Here is a 23023-nt window from a genome sequence, read left to right as displayed (position 1 = left end):
CTAGTATCCCTGGTCATCAATTAGGACCTCGTTGTGCTTGGCGCTGCAAAAAGAGAACAAAAAGAGGGTCCCTACCCCAAAGATAATACAATCTAAGTAATAAAGAAAGCGGGACTGACTTCCTGATAGTTATGTTACCGGGCTCCCAGAATTTATTTATTTTTAAGTTGTCTGTCACTGAAAATCCTAGTTACAGATTCTCTCTCTCTAAACATAATATTTTCTTTTGTATTGCCTGCTGAGCAAAGAGTTTACATGAGGGATAGTAGGCCAAAAAAGTAAGGAAGATAGAAAAAGAAGCCCCCCAATTCAGTTATGTCAACATCCCCCTTATTAAAACTTGCTTTTGTTGCTGATAATTTTAAATGGACTGATGTTAGAATCCCAGGGAGGGTTAGCGTTACAATTGTGTGATTTGTCATCAAACCAAAGTAAAATGGCATTTTTGCAGAGCTCAGTTGTAGAAAAGGATTCCGCCTCTTACCTGATTAAGGACTGTAGCTGAAGTAATCAGCGTTCTTCTAGTTTGTTCAGAATCTTTGATTCTGTAACAAAATGAAATGTTGAAAAGGAATTTACTTTATTACGTAAATAAATGAAAAAGACAAAGTTCACATAATTATCTCACTTCTAAACATTTTAGCTTTGTTGAAAATAATTAAAGGAAACTTAAATATGCAATATAATATTTCAAAAGAATAATTGTAGCACAGTTATAATACTTTTGCACCAAGTATGGTCAAGTATTTACAGTCGAATGTTTGTTAGAAGCAAGATAGTTTGACACACAATTATATAATATATAGTACTCTACTCTCATAGCATGATTATTCAGATCATGAATCACTCTCTGCTGTAAATACACTTCATTGACCTAATTATATTGGGCCAGATTCTCAGCTTGTGGCAAGTACTATGATGCCACTGAAGTCAATGAAATGATGGTTATTTATAGCAGTTTAGGACCCTGATCACTTGTGTTTGGTTTAATAGAATATATATTTTAAAACTGTAACCAAAACTTGTTATAATTTCAGGTGTTTAATAGAAGTACTGCTTTTCTTTTTGAAATGTCACAAGCTTAATGATTCACTGTTATATATATACTCTAAACAATGGGGTGTCTGTTCAAAATGTGTTCATGCAAAGTAGTAATTTTACTTTTTGATTATAACCTGCTTTCAAATGAAATATGTATAGCTGTTTCATAAGTCTAAAAGTTAGACCAATTTCTGCTATCGCATATGATAACATAGCTTCTCTTAAGTTATGTGGGATCTTGATGTTCCAGTAGACCTTTGCTTGAACTTTTTGACATCCTTATATTTGATTGAAAAGTATAGCAACATCATTGGAGTAATGGCTGCTGTAAAAAGGACTGTAGGACATAATTTTTCACTCGTGTGTGAGGGAATCACTCTGGTTAACTGTGCGACTTCACAAGCACAACGAGGCTTTTGTAGATGGTTTTACTGTTTTTTAGTTTTTTTTGCCCCTGCCCTTAGATAGAGGAAGGACGTCAGTACACTTACTTTTTGAGTCCACAGATGAACGCGGTAAATCAGTCAGAAATGTTGGCAGTACTATGAAAATGTTAACTTTCTCACTGAAGTTATTGTGCCTTTAATAAATGCTAAAATGAAAGTGAAATAATACAAATTTTTTTTGTATCATTTCAATCATGCACTGTAATTTATTGGCAGTATGCAACAAAGATTAATACTTAGTTTCTTCAGAATGTTTGTATAACTGAGGTGATTATTTAACTTGTGCATAAATGAAATGAAATCAATTCCTTACCAGTTTCAGACAAAACAAACACATTGATTCCTTTCTTATAGCAGCCAAGATGTCAAAATAGATGAGTTATTGAGGAAATGCACGTCTTTCTTTAATAGATGAGATGGAATTAAAATACCTGCAAATTACTGTTATGGGGATGCTGAATAGACAAGCTTTCATTCCTGGAAGTATAACTTTTGATGGTGATATTTCTGGGAATTTTAAGATAAAAATGTCAGTGCCCAAGGCAGGTGCGTAGAGAGAGAGGTGCAAACATCCGAGCTATTCTATGATCTCTGCATGCTAGAGAAATTCTGCATGTTTATATCATTTCTTTTGTTCTTAGGAGAAAATGTATACATTGTCTTGTATACATATTCAGTTTAATCTTCAGGAATCAGAGAAAATTTCAACTGTTTTTTTCTAGTATAACCATTGGAGTCCAGATACTGTGGCGATGGGCACCTTTTAAATGCATGTATTGTTTTATTATTATGGTAAAGTTTGGCATATTTACAATAGTGTATTGAATGTAATGAAATATACAGAAATGCACATCTTGCTATTTAAAAAAAACACGATACAGAATTTATCTGTAGTTTTTATTAGACTAAGGGTATGTTTTCACTACCCGCCATATTGGCGGGTAGCAATTGATTGCTCGGGGATTGATATATCGCGTCTCATCTATATGCGATATATTGATCCCCGAAAGCACTTATATCGATTCCGTAACTCCACCAACTTGAACGGAGTTGCGGAATCGACAGGGGGAGCCACGGACATCGATCTTGCGCCGTGAGGACGGTGAGTAATTCGATCTTAGATACTTCGACTTCAGCTACGTTATTCACGTAGCTGAAGTTGCGTATGTAAGATTGATTTTCCCCCATAGTGTAGACCAGCCCTAAGAGATTTTCCATTCCCTTAAAGATTAATTAATACACTCTCAACATTCTTAGACGCTAGTCTGTTGAAACAGCGTTTCCTCATTTAGACATCGTCGGAATGAGTGTAAAATTTCCTGAGCTTGCATTTACCCGTGGGTCTGAGCTCATTAAAATTGTTAATTAGAGAAGAAAGTTCATTAGTCCTAGCTTTACTAACAACGAGCTCAAGTCCTGCCTTCCATTTTAACTCAAAGTTCCTTTTGACTTTCTTGGGTATAGTAGGTGTTAAAGAATTCAGAAACAGGCCCATTTTAAGCAAGTGGACTAAATGAAGCAAAGTAAATTTCTTTATTGGACAAATTCTGCTCTGTTAAGGTGATGTAAATCCAGAGTAATGCAACTGAAGTCAATAGAGTTTATCTGGGTTATATTGGTGTAACGGAGAGAAACACTTAACCCAATATTTGGCTAATTATGCATACGTCTGGATTTACTAACCCCTTGTTAACAATGAGACGAGAAAGCCACAGTACAGTGAACTCCTTCCAAAATATTCAGTAATTTGTAACCAAATAAGACTTTGATTTTTGGATGAAAGACTGATAACAAAAGTCTGACTGACATAAGAAGTACCAACCTTTTACAAGATTAGCTGTTATGAAAATCAGTCATAATCTCATTGTGAAACATATTTTACATGACTGCATATTTGTTTATTTGAAAAGTAACATATTAAACTTAATACTATTATGGTAAGAAAAAAGTGTTATAAAACTGCCAGTAACTTAATTCTGTGTTGTTCTTATAAATGCTTTAAACCAAAAGGTGAAAAAGCTAAGTCAGTAAATACACACTTTAATTTTTAAGATACTTATCTTACTTTTGCTCCATCAGAATTACAGAAAAATCATGTTGTAGAATACTTTTCTATTTAAGTTGAAAAGATTACAAGGGCTTTCCACTGTCTTTATTGGATCAAATAGATATCCACCACAAAAAACTCTTACCTTATTGTTAAGGTTTCTCAAGGGCATTTCCCGTCAACACATTCATTAAAAATCTGGAAAATGACTAGTTAAGGAACTGTTAGCATTCAAACCAGCCACATATGTCCTGTCTTTAAAATCACATAACCAGTCAATATTCATATTACTATTTGACATCCCATGACACCATACTGCCATCCCACTTGTAAGACATACATGTAAAATATAAAGCATACCCTGAAAATGTAAACGTAGGTTCTGTTCCTTCAAAGAGACCAACATTGGTGGATTTTTCCCTGAATTTAGGTGTAAGGGTCTGTGCACAAGTGTCCCTTTGCAGGATCGGGATCTATGTCTATACAGTTTCAAAGAAAAGACATTTGTATGTGTGGCATTATTAAAATGTAGAGGTCTCGTGTACAGCATATTTCAAATGCCTTTTATTCTTTAAGATATTTCTAAGAGATCATCTGTCACCTCTTAAGTTGATTGTTTTTCTTTCATTAAATTTATTGGGAAAAGACTGAAAAGGATCCTTACTTGTGGAGGTTGAATTGCTTGCTTAGGTATGTAAACTTGCAAAGCCTACATAAACAGAATGCGTCTGATTGGACTTCTGTTGTTACAACACTAATAGATTGTTGTGTGATTCAGAGAGCTACATGCAATTATTGCACAAATAATCAGCAGTGGAAAAGAATGATCCTCTGGGGTCTGCTAAGTGAACATATGTTATTATGTTCAAAGAAAGGCAGTTTTCTTATCAGTATTTGAAACCACAGTGAGATCCCCGAAGGTCATTAAATCCTAGATTTAACTGAAGACCATGCTTATTTGTTTTACATTGCAAGCCAATATTGGTTACATTTTTCATATATTGCTGAACAAAACTCTGGTGGCAGAACACAAAGTAAAAACAGAAGGGAGAGTAAAGTTGTTTCTAGCAAATGTGTGTCTCATTCTATTACATGGATTGTATTATAGAACATGTGGAGAGAATTTATGCCAAGAACAACTACATCAAAGCAGAGCTATTAAGATTAGAAGTATGTAGTACATGGATTGTGCTTTGCTGCTGCTAAGAGTTTAGTTGTGTTTATTTTGGTAAACTACCATATTCTAGCAATATCATGTAGTATGTCCATGACTCAAGCACTGCACATAATAAGTCAGTAATGTCTTTTTTTTTACTTTTGTTTGTGTTCCAGATTTCTTGGTGTTACCCAGTTTTCTCCTACTCATGCCAGAAAAGCCTTTCCTTGCTTTGATGAGCCCATCTACAAGGCCACTTTCAAAATCAGCATCAAGCATCAAGCAACCTATTTATCTTTGTCCAATATGCCAGTGGAAACTTCTGTTTTTGAAGAAGATGGATGGGTTACGGATCACTTTTCGCAGACCCCTCTCATGTCTACGTATTACCTGGCCTGGGCAGTGTGCAACTTTACATACCGGGAGACTACCACTAAGAATGGGGTTGTAGTAAGTATATTTAATGCTACACCTTTGGGTTCTGCATTGTTTTTAGAAAATTCTTGCTTTTTGTAAGGAAACATTATACCAGCAGTGCTTAGAGTACTTGCTTATTTAACACTTATAAAGTTTCTTGTTTATTTCAGAATAATGAGACTTTGCTCTGTTTTTAGCTTTTCCTGATGTTTTGGCATGTCTGATACATTTCAGAATATGCTACCTCACCAGGACAAGTTTCCTGAGAAGACTTTAAGCCTGTAAGTACTTCACTGTATTTAGGCTTAATTTTTTTTCTGAAGTTTTCTTTTTGAACTTTTCTCTGGCCTTTTCAATTTAACAATCATTGAGCAATGTACAGAGTGTGCGATAATACCAATGTAGTTCCAATGACCATCCTTCAGTACGGATGCATAGTTTGGTATGCTGTTCGTGGGCACAAAGTTGTGGAAATGCACTTTCCTGCTTAGATCTCTTGCTGAGAAGCGTGACTTTTCCTGCACTCCTCACTTGGAGTCTCAGGTTGAAGAAAACAGTTCAGAGAGTTGTGATTTCAGATTCTGACATGGTTGCTTGAGCTGCTGCCTTTTAAAAAAAAATCTTTTGTCAGTTTTGTTTTTGTTTACAAATATCAAGTACAGCAGAATTGCATCACAAGCCAAAATATACATGAGAAATTCTGTCAGCTAAATCGATTTCAAAATACTATCCATTACATTTTCTGTTGGTTTTGCAGAAAAATTGTTCACTTTTGCCAAACTAATCTGCAAAACAAAATAGATTCAGCGTTTAAAAAGAGGGCTAGATTGGGGGGTGAGCGCCACTCACAATCTATGGGGCTCAGGTCGGGAGGCCTGAGGAAGGGAGAGTACTGCCACTCCAAGGATGGGGTGGCGGGGGGACATGGGCCCGCCCAACTCCCCCACATCCCAGCCCAAAGCCCTAACAGTGGCGGAGTTATCCACCACTGGGTTAGTGCGGATCCTCCTGCAACACGTTGAGCCTGTATCAGGACAGCTCTTGACCAGACTATTGCTTGGTTTCCCTGGGCCGCTTCCTGTTCTTTCCCTTGGGTGTACCTGTGTCCAGAGGTCATCCTCAGTCTCCCCGGAATATACTGCCAAGGATAGCAGCAGCAGTTCCTCAGGTTCAGGAGTGACAGGGCTCTCTGGAAAGCTCATGCTGGTCTCTGGGGCAGCAATGGTTCTCCTTGGTGTCCCACTCCAGCAGCAGAGAAGAAGCATGTGTCTCCTTCGGCAGCTCCCTCCTCAATGAGATCCTCGGCCAGCCTTTTATACTTACCTTTCCTATTCTGCCCCTCTGCTTCCAGTATGTGGTGCGTGGCCTTCCTGGTTCCACCCACGAGATGGCTTGCGGCATACCATCCGCATCTGCGGGAGGCCATGCCTCCTCACTACAGCAGCCTTGTTGGCAGTCTCAGCAGAGAGGACAAGGACTGAACAGCCAGGTGTGCTGAGCTACTCTCTCAGCCCAGAGGATGGTTCCACCTGTTCAATGTTTTTTCTCTTGTGCTCGTCATTTATACTGCACCCATCTCTGTGGTATCTTAGTGCTTGAGAAGTGAGCAGACCAGAGGGGACTGATTTACACTGAATAATTCATTAAATAAATTTAGATTCTTTTTTCAGCTCAAGTAATATATGAGAGCTTGAGCACCTTCAGTTTATTTTTATTCATACTTATTGAACGAATCTTTCTGCATTTTTATGGTGTGGAATGATTGCAAATATTTCAGATTTGAGATGTATTATTTCTATGTGATTGCTAAATAAGCTGTGTTATTGTTTCTATACCCTCAATTTAAAGAGTGCACAGGCACATCCAGGGTGGATTTGTTTTTCCCAAACACTGGCACATGCAAATGTGAAAGTTTCTCTTCATAACAATTTGCCAGTAAAATAGAGTCACTGAAATGTTAACAGAAACTGCGCACAAAAGCGTGACCAAAGCAAATTCACATACAAACATAAATGGATGGTCAAGGAAATTCACCAAGTGCTAGTGTTGAAACACTTTCCCAATTTGTGGAATCTTGCTTCAACTGGTGCAACTTATGTAGTAGTTTTTCTGTGGATAAATAAAGAACTTCACTCAAGTACTGTCAGTCCGACACTTTATTGAACTCAATTTCAATTCACAAAACGTCTGAAAAAATATTGTGTCTTTTGTGACTTGACAGGTTTCAAATTAATAAGATGCCTCTTCTGTTCTTATGGATCAGTCTTGCTGTACTGAACACTTTCTGGTTAGGAACAAAGGCAATTAAAACTCCCTAAGGAATAAAAGTTACATTAACAGCTGGCTTCATACTAAAAAAGAGATTAAGCATTCGTAGTTGAACCTCCCTCTGAAAGAATGACATTCCAATATCCAAATGCCTTTCAAGCCAGGTCAATGCACAGGGCCTGATAATGGATTCCATCACAGGTTTTAATTTAATCTTAATAGAAATTAACTTTGAGTAGCTAAAATAGCCTATTCCTAAACAATAAAATGAAAATTGTTACTGATTATGAAATGTCACTTATTACATACACACACTCACACATTTAGTCATCGTTATACATTACAAAGACTAATATGCATTTGAAAACAAGGAATCAAAGGAAGCTGGGCTTTCAGGAGCACAGTTCAGTCCATGTGAGCAATTAGCATAAAAGTTCAGTCCACATGAGACCTGACCAGAGTCCATTCCAGAGCACATTCTTCAGAAACAAAGTCATCTCTTTGAGTGTTATAAGGCTACATGATATAGTGATTGCATCTGTGAGTCTTGCAAGGAAAAATACAGAAATTGTGGAGTTTCTTTTGAACCATAATGAGGCCCTTTCTCTTCTGCTGAAGTGTATAATCCAGAAGTGTAGAAAACCTTTAAACATTACATTCTCCACATACCTTGTTACTGTCTGAATTTTGTTAGATAATTACACACTTCTGGCTGGAAATTAGAATAAATTTTCCTAGCCATCAGAGCCGTGAGGTTTCTGGAAAGCTCCCAGTTGGCATTGTGGGAGCAAACAACTTCATTACTTTTAAGAGAGTGCTGGACAAATTTATGAGAAGGAATGTGTGATGGGATTGCTTGTGAAGTGAGGGAAGGGCTGAGCAGCCCTGAGGGTCCCTTCTGAGTTATGTCTAATGTTCCTAAAAATTTCATGCTTCAGGGTTTTAGCTGGTCAGGAAGGGATCAGAAATCACTAATACTCTAAGGTGGCACTGATCATTCTTTTTCTCCGGTGTTTGGCTGGCTGAATCTTGCTCACATGCTCAGGGCCATATGTGGAGTTGGGAAAGAGTTTTCCCTCAATTCAGATTTGTAGTGACCATTTTTGCTTTCCTCTGCAGCACGGGATGTGGGTCACTTGCCAGAATCATCTCACTTAATGAGTTCCCTGCCACAGCAGGGGCCTTGGACACTGGTGCACCTCAGTCCCTCCTATTCTCTGCCTGTAACACACAATAATTTAATCTCCTGAAGTCTGTAATACCTTGGTCTAATTTCAGTGTTGGATTTAGTGTGTGGGTGCTGGATGGTGTCGGTGGCTTGTGATACACAGGCCTAGATGATCTAGTGGTCCTTTCTGGCCTTAAACTCTCCGACTCTATAATTCTCACAATATCAAATATACACCACTTACCATTTTTAAGGGGAAAATCGTGAGGTCTATTCAGGGCCATACTGCACCATCCCTGACATTCCCATAAGTCCTTCCTTTCTTCGTTTTTGTCTTGACCCATGCCCTAAGTTCCTTGACACTTCTTTTTCTTCTCTCTCATCCCTGTCATATTCTTTTTTTTTTCTGGCCACCTTCCCACTCCCCTTCACTCTCTCCTGTGCTGCCTTCTTCCCAGCCCTCTCTTTTTCTGTTCTTCCTCCTCAGTCAGACATAGAAACACACTCCCTCCTGCATGCCACTCCCCAGTCACACTCCACTGACTTCCTTTCTCACTTCTCTCTGCCAGCCTCTTGCCCTTCATTCCAGGTGGAGGGGATGGGTAATTGTTTACAAACTGGGAGGTATTAGCTGAGGATATGGGTTTCTTTACAGCCGGAAAGGGAAGGTACTGGGAAGTTTTTCTTCCACCCTGTTTGCTCATGAAGAGTGGGTGGAGTCGGGCGCTGGAACAGGGCAGGCCAGGGGGCCAGGGCCTCATCACTTTTAAAAGTGACCACCAGATCATTTGCTGACTATAAGGGTGAGTGACAAGTGGAAAGGGGTGGAGAGGAGCGAGCAGAAGGTGGAGCCCCAGGGGAAGAAATGGCCTGGGAGCAGAGCCTCAGAGGGAAGCAGGGGCGGGGCCTTGGGGAGAAAGGGCAGCACAGGGGCTGGAGCTCAGGAGGAAGGGGCAGTGCAAGGGGGCAGGGCTATGGTTCGGTGGCTGGTGGGTCTTCCCTTTTTAAGGAGTTTCCGTCGCCCCTGGGTGGAGTACAGCCTAGTGGCTTACAAGTGCTTGAGTGACTGCTGCTAATGGGGGGGACTGGGTGTGGAGAGGAGCAGAGTGAGGAAAGAATGCAACTGGAATAGGGGAGGAGGCACTAGATAAATAGGAGCAGCACTGGGGAACACAGGGAGAGAGAAGAGCAGTAGGAAGCAGGTGGGCATCTGACTAGTCAGTGAGAGTAGAGAGAAGAACAGCTGTGGCAGTGAGTTCAGCCAGGAGAAAGGAGTATGGCTTTTTTTGTTGCTGCCCCCACTCCATTTCCACAACTATTCTGTTGTGGGTCCTGAACAATATGTTGGCTAAGGGGACAATATGAGGTTTGAGCAGAGGTGACACATCGTGGGGGCATGCAGGGTCAAGTGCCCCTCCCAGCGTGGGAAGGCACCAGTTGTCTATGAACATTGCCATGGCTTTGGGCAGAGAGGTTGCAGTTCTGCACTCTGAAGTAAACTCTGCTGGATTGCTATTTGGCTTCAAGTATAAAGTATTTCACTGTCCTCTTAGTGACACCAGCTATGGAGCATCAGCAAAGAGCAATTTCACCTGACACAAAACTGCTATCTAGATAAGAAAATTTGAGATGAGGCATGCTGAAAACAAATGCTGCCCTGCTCTTGGGTTGTGCTACCACACTGTATTACTGCTACTAGCTATAAAATAAACTATTGGTTAGTCACAGACATTATTTCAGTCATACTGTATTATTCATAAACAACAAATAATGCCACCTTAATAAGGTATCCAGCATATGTCCTGCCTTCCCATGGGTTACTATGTTAGTCATTAGCATTTAGGAAAAAAACAGTACTTTAAACGGAACTCCATATCTATGGCATCGTAAAATTCAATGTTTAACTTTCCAATGCATATAACAGGAATTCCTTTAGATTTAAAAAATGTTAATATTTTTATATAATAGCAATAATGACCTCAGGGTCAGGCATTTCCTATCAATTAATGACTTGCCATGGTAAGAGGCCTGAGGCTTTGCCTTAGGCCCTCATCTCCAGCTGGCAGTTATTAACGCCCAGAAAATATCCTCTCCATCAGATACTATTGCTTTGATAATGATAAATAAATAATAGAACAAATGGTATTTCATGGGTGAGAAAATCAGTTACAGCAGAGAAATCCAATGGGCTGTCAACAATAGAGCTTGGCCTGAACCAGAACCCCAGATTTACCCCTTCCTTGAATTTTGTTCAGTTTTTGACCTGAACTTTACCTCTTAGGCCCATATTTAAACAAAAAATAAACTTTTGGTAGCTCATCCCTAACCAGTGGGAGGCCACATGTGTATCAGATAAACATATAAGTAGGGTCCTACCAAATTCACAGCCATGAAAAATGTGTCACATACTGTGAAATCTGGTCTCCGCCCTGTAAAATCTGGTCTCTTGTGTACTTTTACCCTATATTATACAGATTTCACAGAGGAGACCAGCATTTCTCAAATTGGGGCTCCTGATGCAAAAGGGAGATGCTGTGTGTGTGTGTGTGTGTGTGTGTGTGTCACAAGGTTATTTTAAGCGAGTCATGATATTGCCACCCTTACTTCTGCACTGTTGCCTTCAGAGGTGGGCGGCTAGAGGGTGGTGGCTGCTGACTGAGAGCCCAGCTCTTCAGGCAGCAGCACAGAAATAAGGGTGGCAATAATATCCCATGCCATCCTTACTTCTGTGCTGCTGCTGGCAGTGGCTCTGCCTTCAGAGCTGGACTCCCAGCCAGCAGCCGCTGCTCTCCAACTGCCCAACTCTGAAGGCAGTCCACCATCAGCAGCGGCGCAGAAGTAAGGGTAGCAGTACCACAACCCCTCTACAGTAACTTCGTGACACTTTTTGGGTCATGACCCCTACAGTTACAACATTGTGTAATTTAAATAGCTGAATCATGAAATTTACAATCTTTAAAAATCCCATGACTGTGAAATTGATCTAAATGGACCATAAATTTGGTAGGACCCTACATATAAGCCAGGTATCTCTGTAAGGTACCAGATTTATTTCTGAATGTTGGTAGCCTTGTAGATTTTAAATCCTAATCTTCCCATGTACTAGGGCACTAATAGACTGGTGGTAGTATATTTGTTTATTAATTGGTCTTCAAAAAATGTTTTTTTTCCCCCAAAGTCTTTCATTAGAAACCAAAAATTTTATAAGGACTGTGCTTAATAAACTTGTGTAAGCATGGCACTTATAAAGTAATATTGAACTAAAAATATACACACAGGTCCTTGTGTCTTTTTACTGATTAATACTGAGTGACTGTAAAACAACAATAAAAAGGGCTTGATGCTGCATACACTTTTTGCCAGGTGTACTTACTTCCGTAAGTAGTTCTGTTAACTTAAATGGGATAGAGCCCTAAGACATTAACACAAGGAATTGTAATCCTAGAAACGTTACCACATCCAGCGTTGTCCACTGTTTTATTTCATGCAGGTATATTGAAAAAAGACTGTTAGTACATTAATTTTTAAATAAGAAATGGGCTAAAAAAATTTCCAAGCCATGAACAAACAGAAATGTCTGATCAGCACCCATGTTAAACTAAATATGCAAGGGCACCCTTTAAAAATACATAAATTGCGAACTTATAATCTATTGTTATTGATTTCTACTTGTGTCATAAACAGATAGCTAAGGGTTAATGTCTCTTTCACCTGAAGCACCTGACCAGAGGACCAATCAGGAAACCGGATTTTTTCAACTTTGGGTGGAGGGAATTTTGTGTCTGAGGTCTTTGTTTTCTGTCTGCCTGCTTTCTCTGAGCTTTGGAGAAGTAGTTTCTACTTTTAATCTTCTGTTTCTAAGTGTAAGGACAAAGAGATCAGATAGTAAGTTATATGGTTTCTTTTCTTTGGTATTTGCATGAATATAAGTGCTGGAGTGCTTTGATTTGTATTCTTTTTGAATAAGGCTGTTTATTCAATATTCTTTTAAGCAATTGACCCTGTATTTCGTCACCTTAATACAGAGAGACCATATGTATGTATTTTTCTTTCTTTTTATATAAAGCTTTCTTTTAAGACCTGTTGGAGTTTTTCTTTACTTCAGGGAAAATGAGTCTGTACTCACCAGGGAATTGGTGGGAGGAAGAAATCAGGGGAGATCTGTGTGTGTTGAATTTGCTAGCCTGATTTTGCATTTCCTCTGGGTAAAGAGGAAAGTGCATTTTGTTTCCAGGACTGGGAACGGAGAGGGGGAGTCACTCTGTTTGGATTCACAGAGCTTGTGTCTGTGTATCTCTCCAGGAGCACCTGGAGGGGGGAAGGGAAAAAGAATTATTTCCCTTTGTTGAGAGACTCAAGGGATTTGGGTCTTGGGGTCCTCAGGGAAGGTTTTCAGGGGGACCAGAGTGCCCCAAAACACTCTAATTTTTTGGGTGGTGGCAGCAAGTACCAGGTCCAAGCTGGTAACTAAGCTTGGAGGTTTTCATGCTAACCCCCATATTTTGGACGCTAAGGTCCAAATCTGGGACTAAGGTTATGACATGAGTAGCAGCGGGTGGGATATAGACAGAATCCAGAAGCCAGTAGGAATATTATATTTTTCTTTTCTCTGCTAAGGGCTTTTTAGCAGAGAGAAACAGTTGGTTTTAAAAGGGAACCAGAGAGAATTTTTTTTTCTGCTCTCTCTGGCAGTTTGTAGCTTGCATCTTAAGCAAGAAACCATTAAGGTGCTATTAAGAGTCTTTTGTCACACAATAGCACTCCCATTGAGAGTCATCCCAGCACTATATACATGCAAATAAAGTGGTTTTTCAGGTTTACTTAACATTGAAGATTAGCTAAAGGCACTGTTGCTAGGCAGACTTCAGGAGGCAACAGAGAACCTGCAGTTCAGAAGATAAACACCGGAGGGCACCCCAACACAAGAAAACAGGAATCATGACTTCTAAGGCAAAAATGGAGGCTGAAGAGCAATTCAAAGAAGCTGAACACAGGCGACAACTGGAGCTGAAAGAAAAGGAAGAAAGCATCAAACTGGCAGCCTACCAAAGAGAACAGGCAGCCAAAGAGGCAACACACAAACGAAAACTAGAAGAAGAAGAGGTGGCCTACCGAAGGAAACAAGCAGAAGAAGAGGCGGCCCACCGCTGAGAAATGGAAAAACAACAAAAAGAAATGGAAAAACAACAAAAAGAGAATGAAGAGAAGGAAAAACAGAGAAAACATGAACTGGAGTTGGCAAAAGCTGGGCTGCCTGTGCCAGCCAACCCATCAGATGTAAGATGCTTTAAGTGTAATGAACTGGGACATATCAAGGCCAACTGTCCCAAGAACACCATGCGAGTGCAATTCATTACACCACCATCACACCAAAGATCCCCAGGCCCAGGTGCCTCTCAAATACCCTTGGAGCGAAGGGAAAATTTGAGAGTGGGCGTAAAGAAGGTTACTGCGTGGAGAGACACGGGGGCACAAGTGTCAGCTATCCACCAATCCTTCGTTGACCCCAAATTCATCAACCCAAGGCCAAAGTTACAATTTACCCCTGCATGTCACAAGCTGTAGACTTGCCTACAGCTCAACTGCCTGTCCAGTACAAAGGCTGGTCAGGAATGTGGACTTTTGCAGTCTATGACAATTATCCTATCCCCATGCTATTGGGGGAAGACTTGGCCAACCAGGTGAGGCGGGCCAAGAGAGTGGGAATGGTTACCCGTAGCCAAACCAGGCAAGCTTCCAGACCCATTCCTGTTCCTGAGCCGTCCACAGAGGCCCCGTCTGTTTTACCAGAGACCCAGACAGAGGTAGTGGACCCGGATTCCATGCCTACCACTGAAACAGCCACAGCATCTCCAGTCCCAGGCCCGGAACTGGAACAGCAACCAGCACCAGCAAGTGCAACCACATCTTCAAACTCAACGCCAGAGGGCGCCAGCGAGCCAGAACTGGCAGAAGCACAAGACAGCCATACCCAAAAGGCTCAACCAGAGCCTGAAATACCCTCAGGTGCACCAGCAGAGAGCGGTTTACCAGCAACGAAAACAACCCCATCACCTACATCGCTTCCAGAAGTGACCAGCCCCAAGTCCACAGTCTGAGGAAGAACTGGTGACCCCAGCCTCAAGGGAACAGTTCCAGGCTGAGCAGGAAGCGGATGACAGCCTTCAGAAAGCTTGGGCGGCGGCACGGAGCACCCCCACCCGCCTCTCAGCTCTTCTAATCGATCCCGGTTTGTTATAGACCAAGGACTTTTATACAAGGAAATTCTTTCTGGTGGAACACCGGGAGAATGGCAGCCGCAAAACAGTTGGTGGTTTCAACTAAGTACCGGGGGAAGCTCTTAAGCTTAGCCCATGATCATCCCAGTGGCCATGCTGGGGTTGAACAGAACCAAGGACCCGGTTGGGGAAGTCCTTCCGCTTGGAGGGGATGGGCAAGGATGTTGCCAAGTATGTCCGGTCTTGTGAGGTATGCCAAAGAGTGGGAAAGCCTCAAGACCAGGTCAAGGCCCCTCTCCAGCCACTCCCCATAATTGAGGTCCCATTTCAGCGAGTAGCTGTGGATATTCTGGGCACTTTCCCAAAAAAGACGCCCAGAGGAAAGCAGTACGTACTGACTTTAGTGGACTTTGCTACCCGATGGCCAGAAGCAGTAGCTCTAGGCAACACCAGGGCTAACACTGTGTGCCTGGCCCTAACAGACATCTTTGCCAGGGTAGGTTGGCCCTCCGACATCCTTACAGATTCAGGGTCTAATTTCCTGGCAGGGACCATGGAAAAACTGTGGGAAACTCATGGGGTGAATCACTTGGTTGCCACCCCGTACCACCATCAAACCAATGGCCTGGTGGAAAGGTTCAATGGAACTTTGGGGGCCATGATACGAAAATTCATCAACGAATTCTCCAATAATTGGGACCTAGTGTTGCAGCAGTTGCTGTTTGCCTACAGGACTGTACCACATCCCAGTTTAGGGTTTTCACCATTTGAACTTGTGTATGGTCACGAGGTTAAGGGGCCATTACAGTTGGTGAAGCAGCAATGGGAGGGGTTTACGCCTTCTCCAGGAACTAACATTCTGGACTTTGTAAGCAACTTACAAAGCACCCTCCGACAGTCTTTAGCCCTTGCTAGAGAGAACCTAAAGGATGCTCAAGAAGAGCAAAAGGCCTGGTATGACAGACATGCCAGAGAACGTTCCTTCAAGGTAGGAGACCAGGTTATGGTCTTGAAGGCGCAACAGGCCCATAAGATGGAAGCATCATGGGAAGGGCCATTCACGGTCCAAGAGCGCCTAGGAACTGTGAATTACCTCATAGCATTTCCCAATTCCTCACTAAAAACTAGAGTTTACCATGTTAATTCTCTCAAGCCTTTTTATTCCAGAGACTTACAGGTTTGTCAGTTTACAGTCCAGGGAGATGATGCTGAGTGGCCTGAAGGTTTCTACTACGACGGGAAAAAAGACGGTGGCGTGGAAGAGGTGAACCTCTCAACCACCCTGGAACGTCTGCAGCGGCGACAAATCAAGGAGCTGTGCACTAGCTTCGCCCCATTGTTCTCAACCACCCCAGGACGGACTGAGCGGGCATACCACTCCATTGATACAGGTAATGCTCACCCAATCAGAACCCTCATGCCCAAGCTGCTATAGAACGGGAGATCCAGAACATGCTACAGATGGGTATAATCCGCTCATCTACCAGTGCATGGGCATCTCCAGTGGTACCCAAACCAGATGGGGAAATACGCTTTTGCATGGACTACCGTAAGCTAAATGCTGTAACTTGTCCGGACAACTATCCAATGCCACGCACCGATGAGCTATTGGAGAAGTTGGGACGTGCCCAGTTCATCTCTACAATAGACTTAACCAAGGGGTACTGGCAAGTACCGCTAGATAAACCTGCCAAGGAGAGGTCAGCATTCGTCACCCATGCGGGGGTGTATGAATTCAATGTCCTTCCTTTCGGCCTTTGAAATGCACCCGCCACCTTCCAGAGGCTGGTAAATGGTCTACTAGCTGGACTGGGAGAATTTGCAGTTGCCTACCTCGATGATGTGGCCATTTTTTCAGACTCCTGGCCCGAACACCTACTACACCTGGAAAAGGTCTTTGAGCGCATCAGGCAGGCCGGATTAACTGTTAAGGCCAAAAAGTGTCAAATAGGCCAAAACAGAGTGACTTACCTGGGGCACCAGGTGGGTCGAGGAACCATAAACCCCCTACAGGCCAAAGTGGATGCTATCCAAAAGTGGCCTGTCCCAAGGTCAAAGAAACAGGTCCAATCCTTCTTAGGCTTGGCTGGATACTACAGGCGATTTGTACCACACTACAGCCAAATCGCTGCCCCATTGACCGACCTGACCAAAAAGACCCAGCCAAATGCAGTTAAGTGGACTGATGAGTGTCAAAAGGCCTTTACCCAACTTAAGGCAACGCTCATGTCTGACCCTGTGCTCAGGGCCCCGGATTTTGACAAACCATTCCTAGTAACCGCCGATGCATCTGAGCGTGGTATAGGAGCAGTGCTCATGCAGGAAGCAACAGATCACAACTTCCATCCTGTCGTGTTTCTCAGCAAGAAACTGTCTGAGAGGGAAAGTCACTAGTCAGTCAGTGAAAAGGAATGCTATGCCATTGTGTACGCCCTGGAAAAGCTACGCCCATATGTTTGGGGACAGCGGTTCCAACTACAAACTGACCATGCTGCACTAAAGTGGCTTCATACTGCCAAGGGGAACAACAAGAAACTTCTTCGTTGGAGTTTAGCTCTCCAAGATTTTGATTTTGAAATTCAACACATCACAGGAGCTTCTAACAAAGTTGCTGATGCACTCTCCCGTGAGAGTTTCCCAGAATCCAGTAGTTAAAAAGTGTTCTTAAAATGTAAAAGTCTGTTAGTTATATACTTAGTAGTATATGTAAAGGTGCATGTGTTGTAGTAATCTGTTTATTTTAAAGTTCTAGAAGGAAATCGCCGCCAGTGAGCTTCCCCACTGTCTGCAATTTGGGGGGCGTGTCATAAACAGATAGCTAAGGGTTAATGTCTCTTTCACCTGAAGCACCTGACCAGAGGACCAATCAGGAAACCGGATTTTTCAACTTTGGGTGGAGGGAATTTTGTGTCTGAGGTCTTTGTTTTCCTGTCTGCCTGCTTTCTCTGAGCTTTGGAGAAGTAGTTTCTACTTTTAATCTTCTGTTTCCTAAGTGTAAGGACAAGAGATCAGATAGTAAGTTATATGGTTTCTTTTCTTTGGTATTTGCATGAATATAAGATGCTGGAGTGCTTTGATTTGTATTCTTTTTGAATAAGGCTGTTATTCAATATTCTTTTAAGCAATTGACCCTGTATTTCGTCACCTTAATCAGAGAGACCATTTGTATGTATTTTTTCTTTCTTTTTATATAAAACTTTCTTTTAAGACCTGTTGGAGTTTTTCTTTACTTCAGGGAAATTGAGTCTGTACTCACAGGGAATTGGTGGGAGGAAGAAATCAGGGGAGATCTGTGTGTGTTGAATTTGCTAGCCTGATTTTGCATTTCCTCTGGGTAAGAGGAAAGTGCTTTTGTTTCCAGGACTGGGAACGGAGAGGGGGAGTCACTCTGTTTGGATTCACAGAGCTTGTGTCTGTGTATCTCTCCAGGAGCACCTGGAGGGGGGGAGGGAAAAAGAATTATTTCACTTGTTGTGAGACTCAAGGGATTTGGGTCTTGGGGTCCCCAGGGAAGGTTTTCAGGGGGACCAGAGTGCCCCAAAACACTCTAATTTTTTGGGTGGTGGCAGCAAGTACCAGGTGCAAGCTGGTAACTAAGCTTGGAGGTTTTCATGCTAACCCCCATATTTTGGACGCTAAGGTCCAAATCTGGGACTAAGGTTATGACAACTTGAATTTGCAAGTTGAATGCACCAGGAAAATACTGTACACGTATAGTGCTTACTCTTTTAAAAAATCTCCTGGGTCAGCATTTGTGGCACATCCAGTATTTAAATGTGAAATTTATTTTATTAACATAAATTCTCTGCTGGTTTCTGAAGTGAATGTCATTGAATAGAAAGACTTACGAAAAGAAAACTGTGAAATTCCACTTTTTTTAATTTTTGGGCAGCCAAGACCAGTTGCTCTATGGGATACATAAGGTATGTTGCATTAAATCCTGTAGCCATACAAATAGTAGCAAGAAAAGTATGTGACAAACACAGATCATCTTCCCATTTCAGAGTAGGCTGTATCATTACAACTGGCCCTTAATAAGGGGTGGCATGTGGCACACCATCACCAGGAGCAGACCAGAGAATGGACTGAAACTCATCCACAATTCCTTCCCTATTTCCCCCTTCCTCTGTGGAAAGTGGAGTAAATTATTTCACCTCACTTAATGGGCCAGTATACTCCCCTCTGTGTACCTGGCCATCTACTCTGGCTGGTAAGTAGTGGGGGCGGAGCCAGGGGACCTTCCATTTCCCACCTACTCCCTGTCCATTTACTCACAAAGTGTAGAAAAGAGTCCCTGTTTTCTCCACCTCTGGAGTCACAATCTGAGCAGGGGAGCAGGTGGGGGGCCTTATTCTCTGTTGTTCCACTGTGAAGCTGAATAAAGGCTGTGACTGCAGCTGGGCAAAATTTTTCAACTGAACCAGTATTTGGTGAAAAATGCAGATTCAATCACACTGAAATAGTTCATGAATTCACGTCAATTTCATTGAATTGTTTTGTTCAGAAAAAAATTCAGAAAATAATTGCTTTGTTTCAACATTTCCAAAATGTTGAAAACGGTTTCAAATTTTTTCTTTGAAATTTCTTTTTGTTTAGAAATTTCCTTGTATTAAAAAAAATTAAGACATTGAAAAAGCTCAAAATCAAAACGAAATGTTTCATTTCAGGTCCAGTACTATGTTTGCTGAAACTTTGGAAAAATTTGGTTTTGGGTTCAAACTGGAATTTTTTTTCTTGCTTTTCCCCCCGCTCCCTGAGGACTCACAGCAAACTAAAAAAAAAATCTATGCATTTGCCTCAGGCCCGCTGTGAAAATATAACTTTCAGTAAAATGCAAGCATTCTGGCTGTGGGTGTTCATACTATGCCTTTTCTATACAGTGTCCCTTTATGCTTCCTTAGTGCTTTTATATTCTACTAAAGTACCAAATTATTTGACTCACTCACTTATTATCTAAGGTCTCGATCCAGCTCCTACTGTAGTACCTGAGTTTTGCTGTTGACATCATTCAGAAATGCGTCAGGCTTTTAGCTAGATACATTAGCTAAAGGTTTCTGTATGAACCAAACTCTTTCTTTAAAAGCAAAAGTGAAGCAAAACATAATCTTTAGGAAAGATCTCACCCCAGGACAACATGAAGGTGAGCATATTCCCTGCACCAGCATGAACAGCTGTCTGTCCAAACCAGTGGTATCCTGTGCACCTATAGCAACTTCATGGAATTGCTCAGACAAGTGTCTTAGTTGCCATCTATTTGAGTGACAGATACAGTATTTGTGATGCAGGAGAGTGATGCGTGCTTTTATTTATTTATAAGCAGTTCTCTCCTCCAAGGTTTCAGTATGGTTTAAATTCATACTTTTCATACAGGAATTGAGTGTACAGTATTTGTTTTTTGTAGCATGGCATCAATGGTCCCTGGAATTGGGGTGCATAATTGTTTATGTTCTAACTCCTTTTGAATCACTCGGGTTCCTGAAACAATCCACTGTTCAGTCTAAATTCTAGGCTTGACTTCTGTCCAACATGATTTTTTTTTTAAAGCTGTCTAGTTATTTTTGAGTACAAGTAGGGTGAATATGTACATTTTCCTCTGAAGTTATGCTTGGAAAGATTCTGCATTCAGTGAGACATGCCTGTTTACACCGGGTGAGGAGCTTCTCCATTTTTATATATATTTTATTTTATTGTTACAGATGCCACAGTATAGCTTTTGTAAACTCTCTGGGTAAATTCATCCACCTGGGAGGGTATCACAGTGTAGCTACCTGTTTGCAGATCTTTATGTGCAGTCAGGCTGGCAAAGCTTTTTACTGAGTTCTTTCCTATCACGCTGTACATTCCAAAGTGCAGGGACAGTTGGTGGAATGGTTTGCAGATTCTCCCAGCCAGTGTAACCTAGCCCTATATCTGAGGCTACACTTAAGTATGTTTTATTTACTCAGTGTAAACACTATGCAACTGTGGGGAGAGAATGAGGGGAAAAGTGGCTCTGAGGTCTGTTTCAGTCTCTGATGTAACAACAACTGAAGCAGCTGATGATCTGACAGAGTGCCATGCACTTGCCCATCCCCTCCCATCCATGGCATACCTACCTATACACAAGGTGGGGACAGTGGTATAGAACTGTCGATGCTGGCTGTGTTCCACCCAAGAAAAGGATTCTCCTGTGTCAGGGGAAATCCTGAGCTGCTCCTTTTAGGATAGCTTTGTTGTTGCTGAGAAAGCAGCCAGAACTGAGAATTGAGCTTGTTGTGTTCTTACTTGGAACAGCATTATCTGAAGCAGATTATGTTTCTGCTGAAAGACAAGGGGTTTTAAAGTTGTAACAAAAAAAGTTATCCCAACATGGATTATCCTGAAAAATATTTGTCAACAAGTTATATATTGTAACTAATGTCAGATGATATTTAGTTTCTGAGTTGGAGACTTCATCAAATCATGTAGAGATTAGTTAGATGAGGAGGATCTGTGTAACCTTTAACTTTACAGAGCTATAGTGTCACATTCATAATCCTAGCCTCATGCCACAGAAAGTAGTAATCCCATTTTTAATAAATGAGCAGATAGGGTAATAGGATATATACTGATCACTCCAAAAACACTGAAACCGCCACAAGGTTTTAACACAGCAGTTCTTTCATAGCATTCAGCAGTGCTGTTTAGCAGTTTAGGACAGGATGTTAAGAGTAATACTGTTGCCGGCACAGAGTGCCCGAGAGTGCACTGGTTGGGTCCATTGCCTGGTGTGCTTCGCAAACCAAATTATACACACCAGGGTGGAGAAGTAACTAAACTTTATTTGAGCTCAAATAAGATGCCTGAGCCACACAGGACTCAGATCAAGCGCACGAAACAAACAGCTTACCTATCTATTTATACTGGAACCAAAACTGATACACATTATAACATGATCTGTCACTCACACAGTCCCCCCACCCAAGGCCAAGTCTGCCTAGTAACAGTTTAGTTTCCCGCTTAAAGGTTAAATCTGCCCAGCAACTGAGGGAGTAGGAGTAGCCCCTCCAACAAGGGCAACCTGAGGTCAAACATGGAGGAGTAAAACTCAAAATGGAGGAGCTGGTACACTATGGCTCAGACAAGAGGACTTCATCGGCTTTCATGGCCCTTCCATTCTCCCGAATTACCTGGGTTATGCCAAGTGCGTCCCCAACAAGCCCTCCTTTGAGAATACTCAAAAAGCTCCTGCTTGAGTCTTCTCATAAAATGATGACAGCACTTGGTTTTAAAACTGGGTCTGGGGAATGCTGAAGGTGGCCAGCCATCAGCATAAGTGTGACAGAGGTTGTAGAACAAACCTTTCCCCATAATAACCTTACAACAGGTAAGTAACAGTAGAACAAGTAAACATAGCTCTACCCCTATTACCAAAAAGCAAATCAATTCTGGACCTATCTTACCAAGGTTAAGTAACCAACTAAAAAGAGTCAAAAAGGGGAAGACACCTGTTCCTGAGTTTTCCACGGTTAAGGGCTTTGTTTAGAGACATATGTACATATTTATTACATCTGAGAACACAGACCCTACCTTGAGAGGCTAGGATATAGTTAGTGTGTCTATTTAATTTGCAGAGCCCTGAGTCAAAGCTGGTAGAGCTAAGAGCTGAGGCTCCTTTAATGACTAAGGTTTTATTGGCACATTAGTAAGGAACACCAAGAGCTACAGTAGAGTTAGGTTATCTGTTTTGCCCTATAGAAAGGGAGGTGGATTATACTTAGTCTATTTTTCCTTACCAATGGCTCTGAGGAGGCTTGCAGATACCTGCAGTGCCTGGGCTTAACCTGGTGGGAGTTGGGCCATGGCACAAGAGAAGGTACAAGGAATATTAGATATTAGTTTCCACGCCATTTGTGGGGCAGCTACTTATAAACAAATTTACCACAGATACAAAAGAAATTGTCAATGGTCACCATCCCATTATCTTTTTCTAACTCATGAGAGAATTGTTAGCAAGAGAAGTAATAAGCCCTTTCTGTGTTCTGACCTAAGGTATTAAAGACAGTGGGGGGATACATAGAACTGGCAGGTGCTCTCATTAGCAAACCGATGTAATTGGCTGTTGCTTTTTGTTGAAGGTAGGTAAAACCAGAAGGGACACCGGGAGTTATTACCTATAGCATAACAAGACTTGTTTTCCCTTAATAGCAATCATCATTGGCAATGATTAGACTAGTTTCAGAGAATTACTTTTCAGGGCAGCTTTGCTGTATGATAGGGGGATTTGAGAGCATATCAAGCAGT

At 41.6% G+C, this 23023-nt stretch overlaps 1 protein-coding gene across 1 annotated transcript in view; it reads left to right on the top strand.

Moving 5' to 3' along the window:
- TRHDE (thyrotropin releasing hormone degrading enzyme) overlaps positions 1 to 23023 on the top strand; it is a 330847-nt gene that overhangs the window by 3674 nt on the left and 304150 nt on the right. The window contains 1 exon segment of the mRNA XM_030548722.1: positions 4865 to 5140. Within this exon segment, the coding sequence (XP_030404582.1) occupies positions 4865 to 5140 (276 nt within the window).

Source organism: Gopherus evgoodei, chromosome 1 (assembly GCF_007399415.2).
Source record: "Gopherus evgoodei ecotype Sinaloan lineage chromosome 1, rGopEvg1_v1.p, whole genome shotgun sequence".
In the NCBI taxonomy this organism is placed as follows: Eukaryota; Metazoa; Chordata; order Testudines; family Testudinidae; genus Gopherus; species Gopherus evgoodei.
This window is presented reverse-complemented; position numbering and strand designations above follow the sequence as displayed.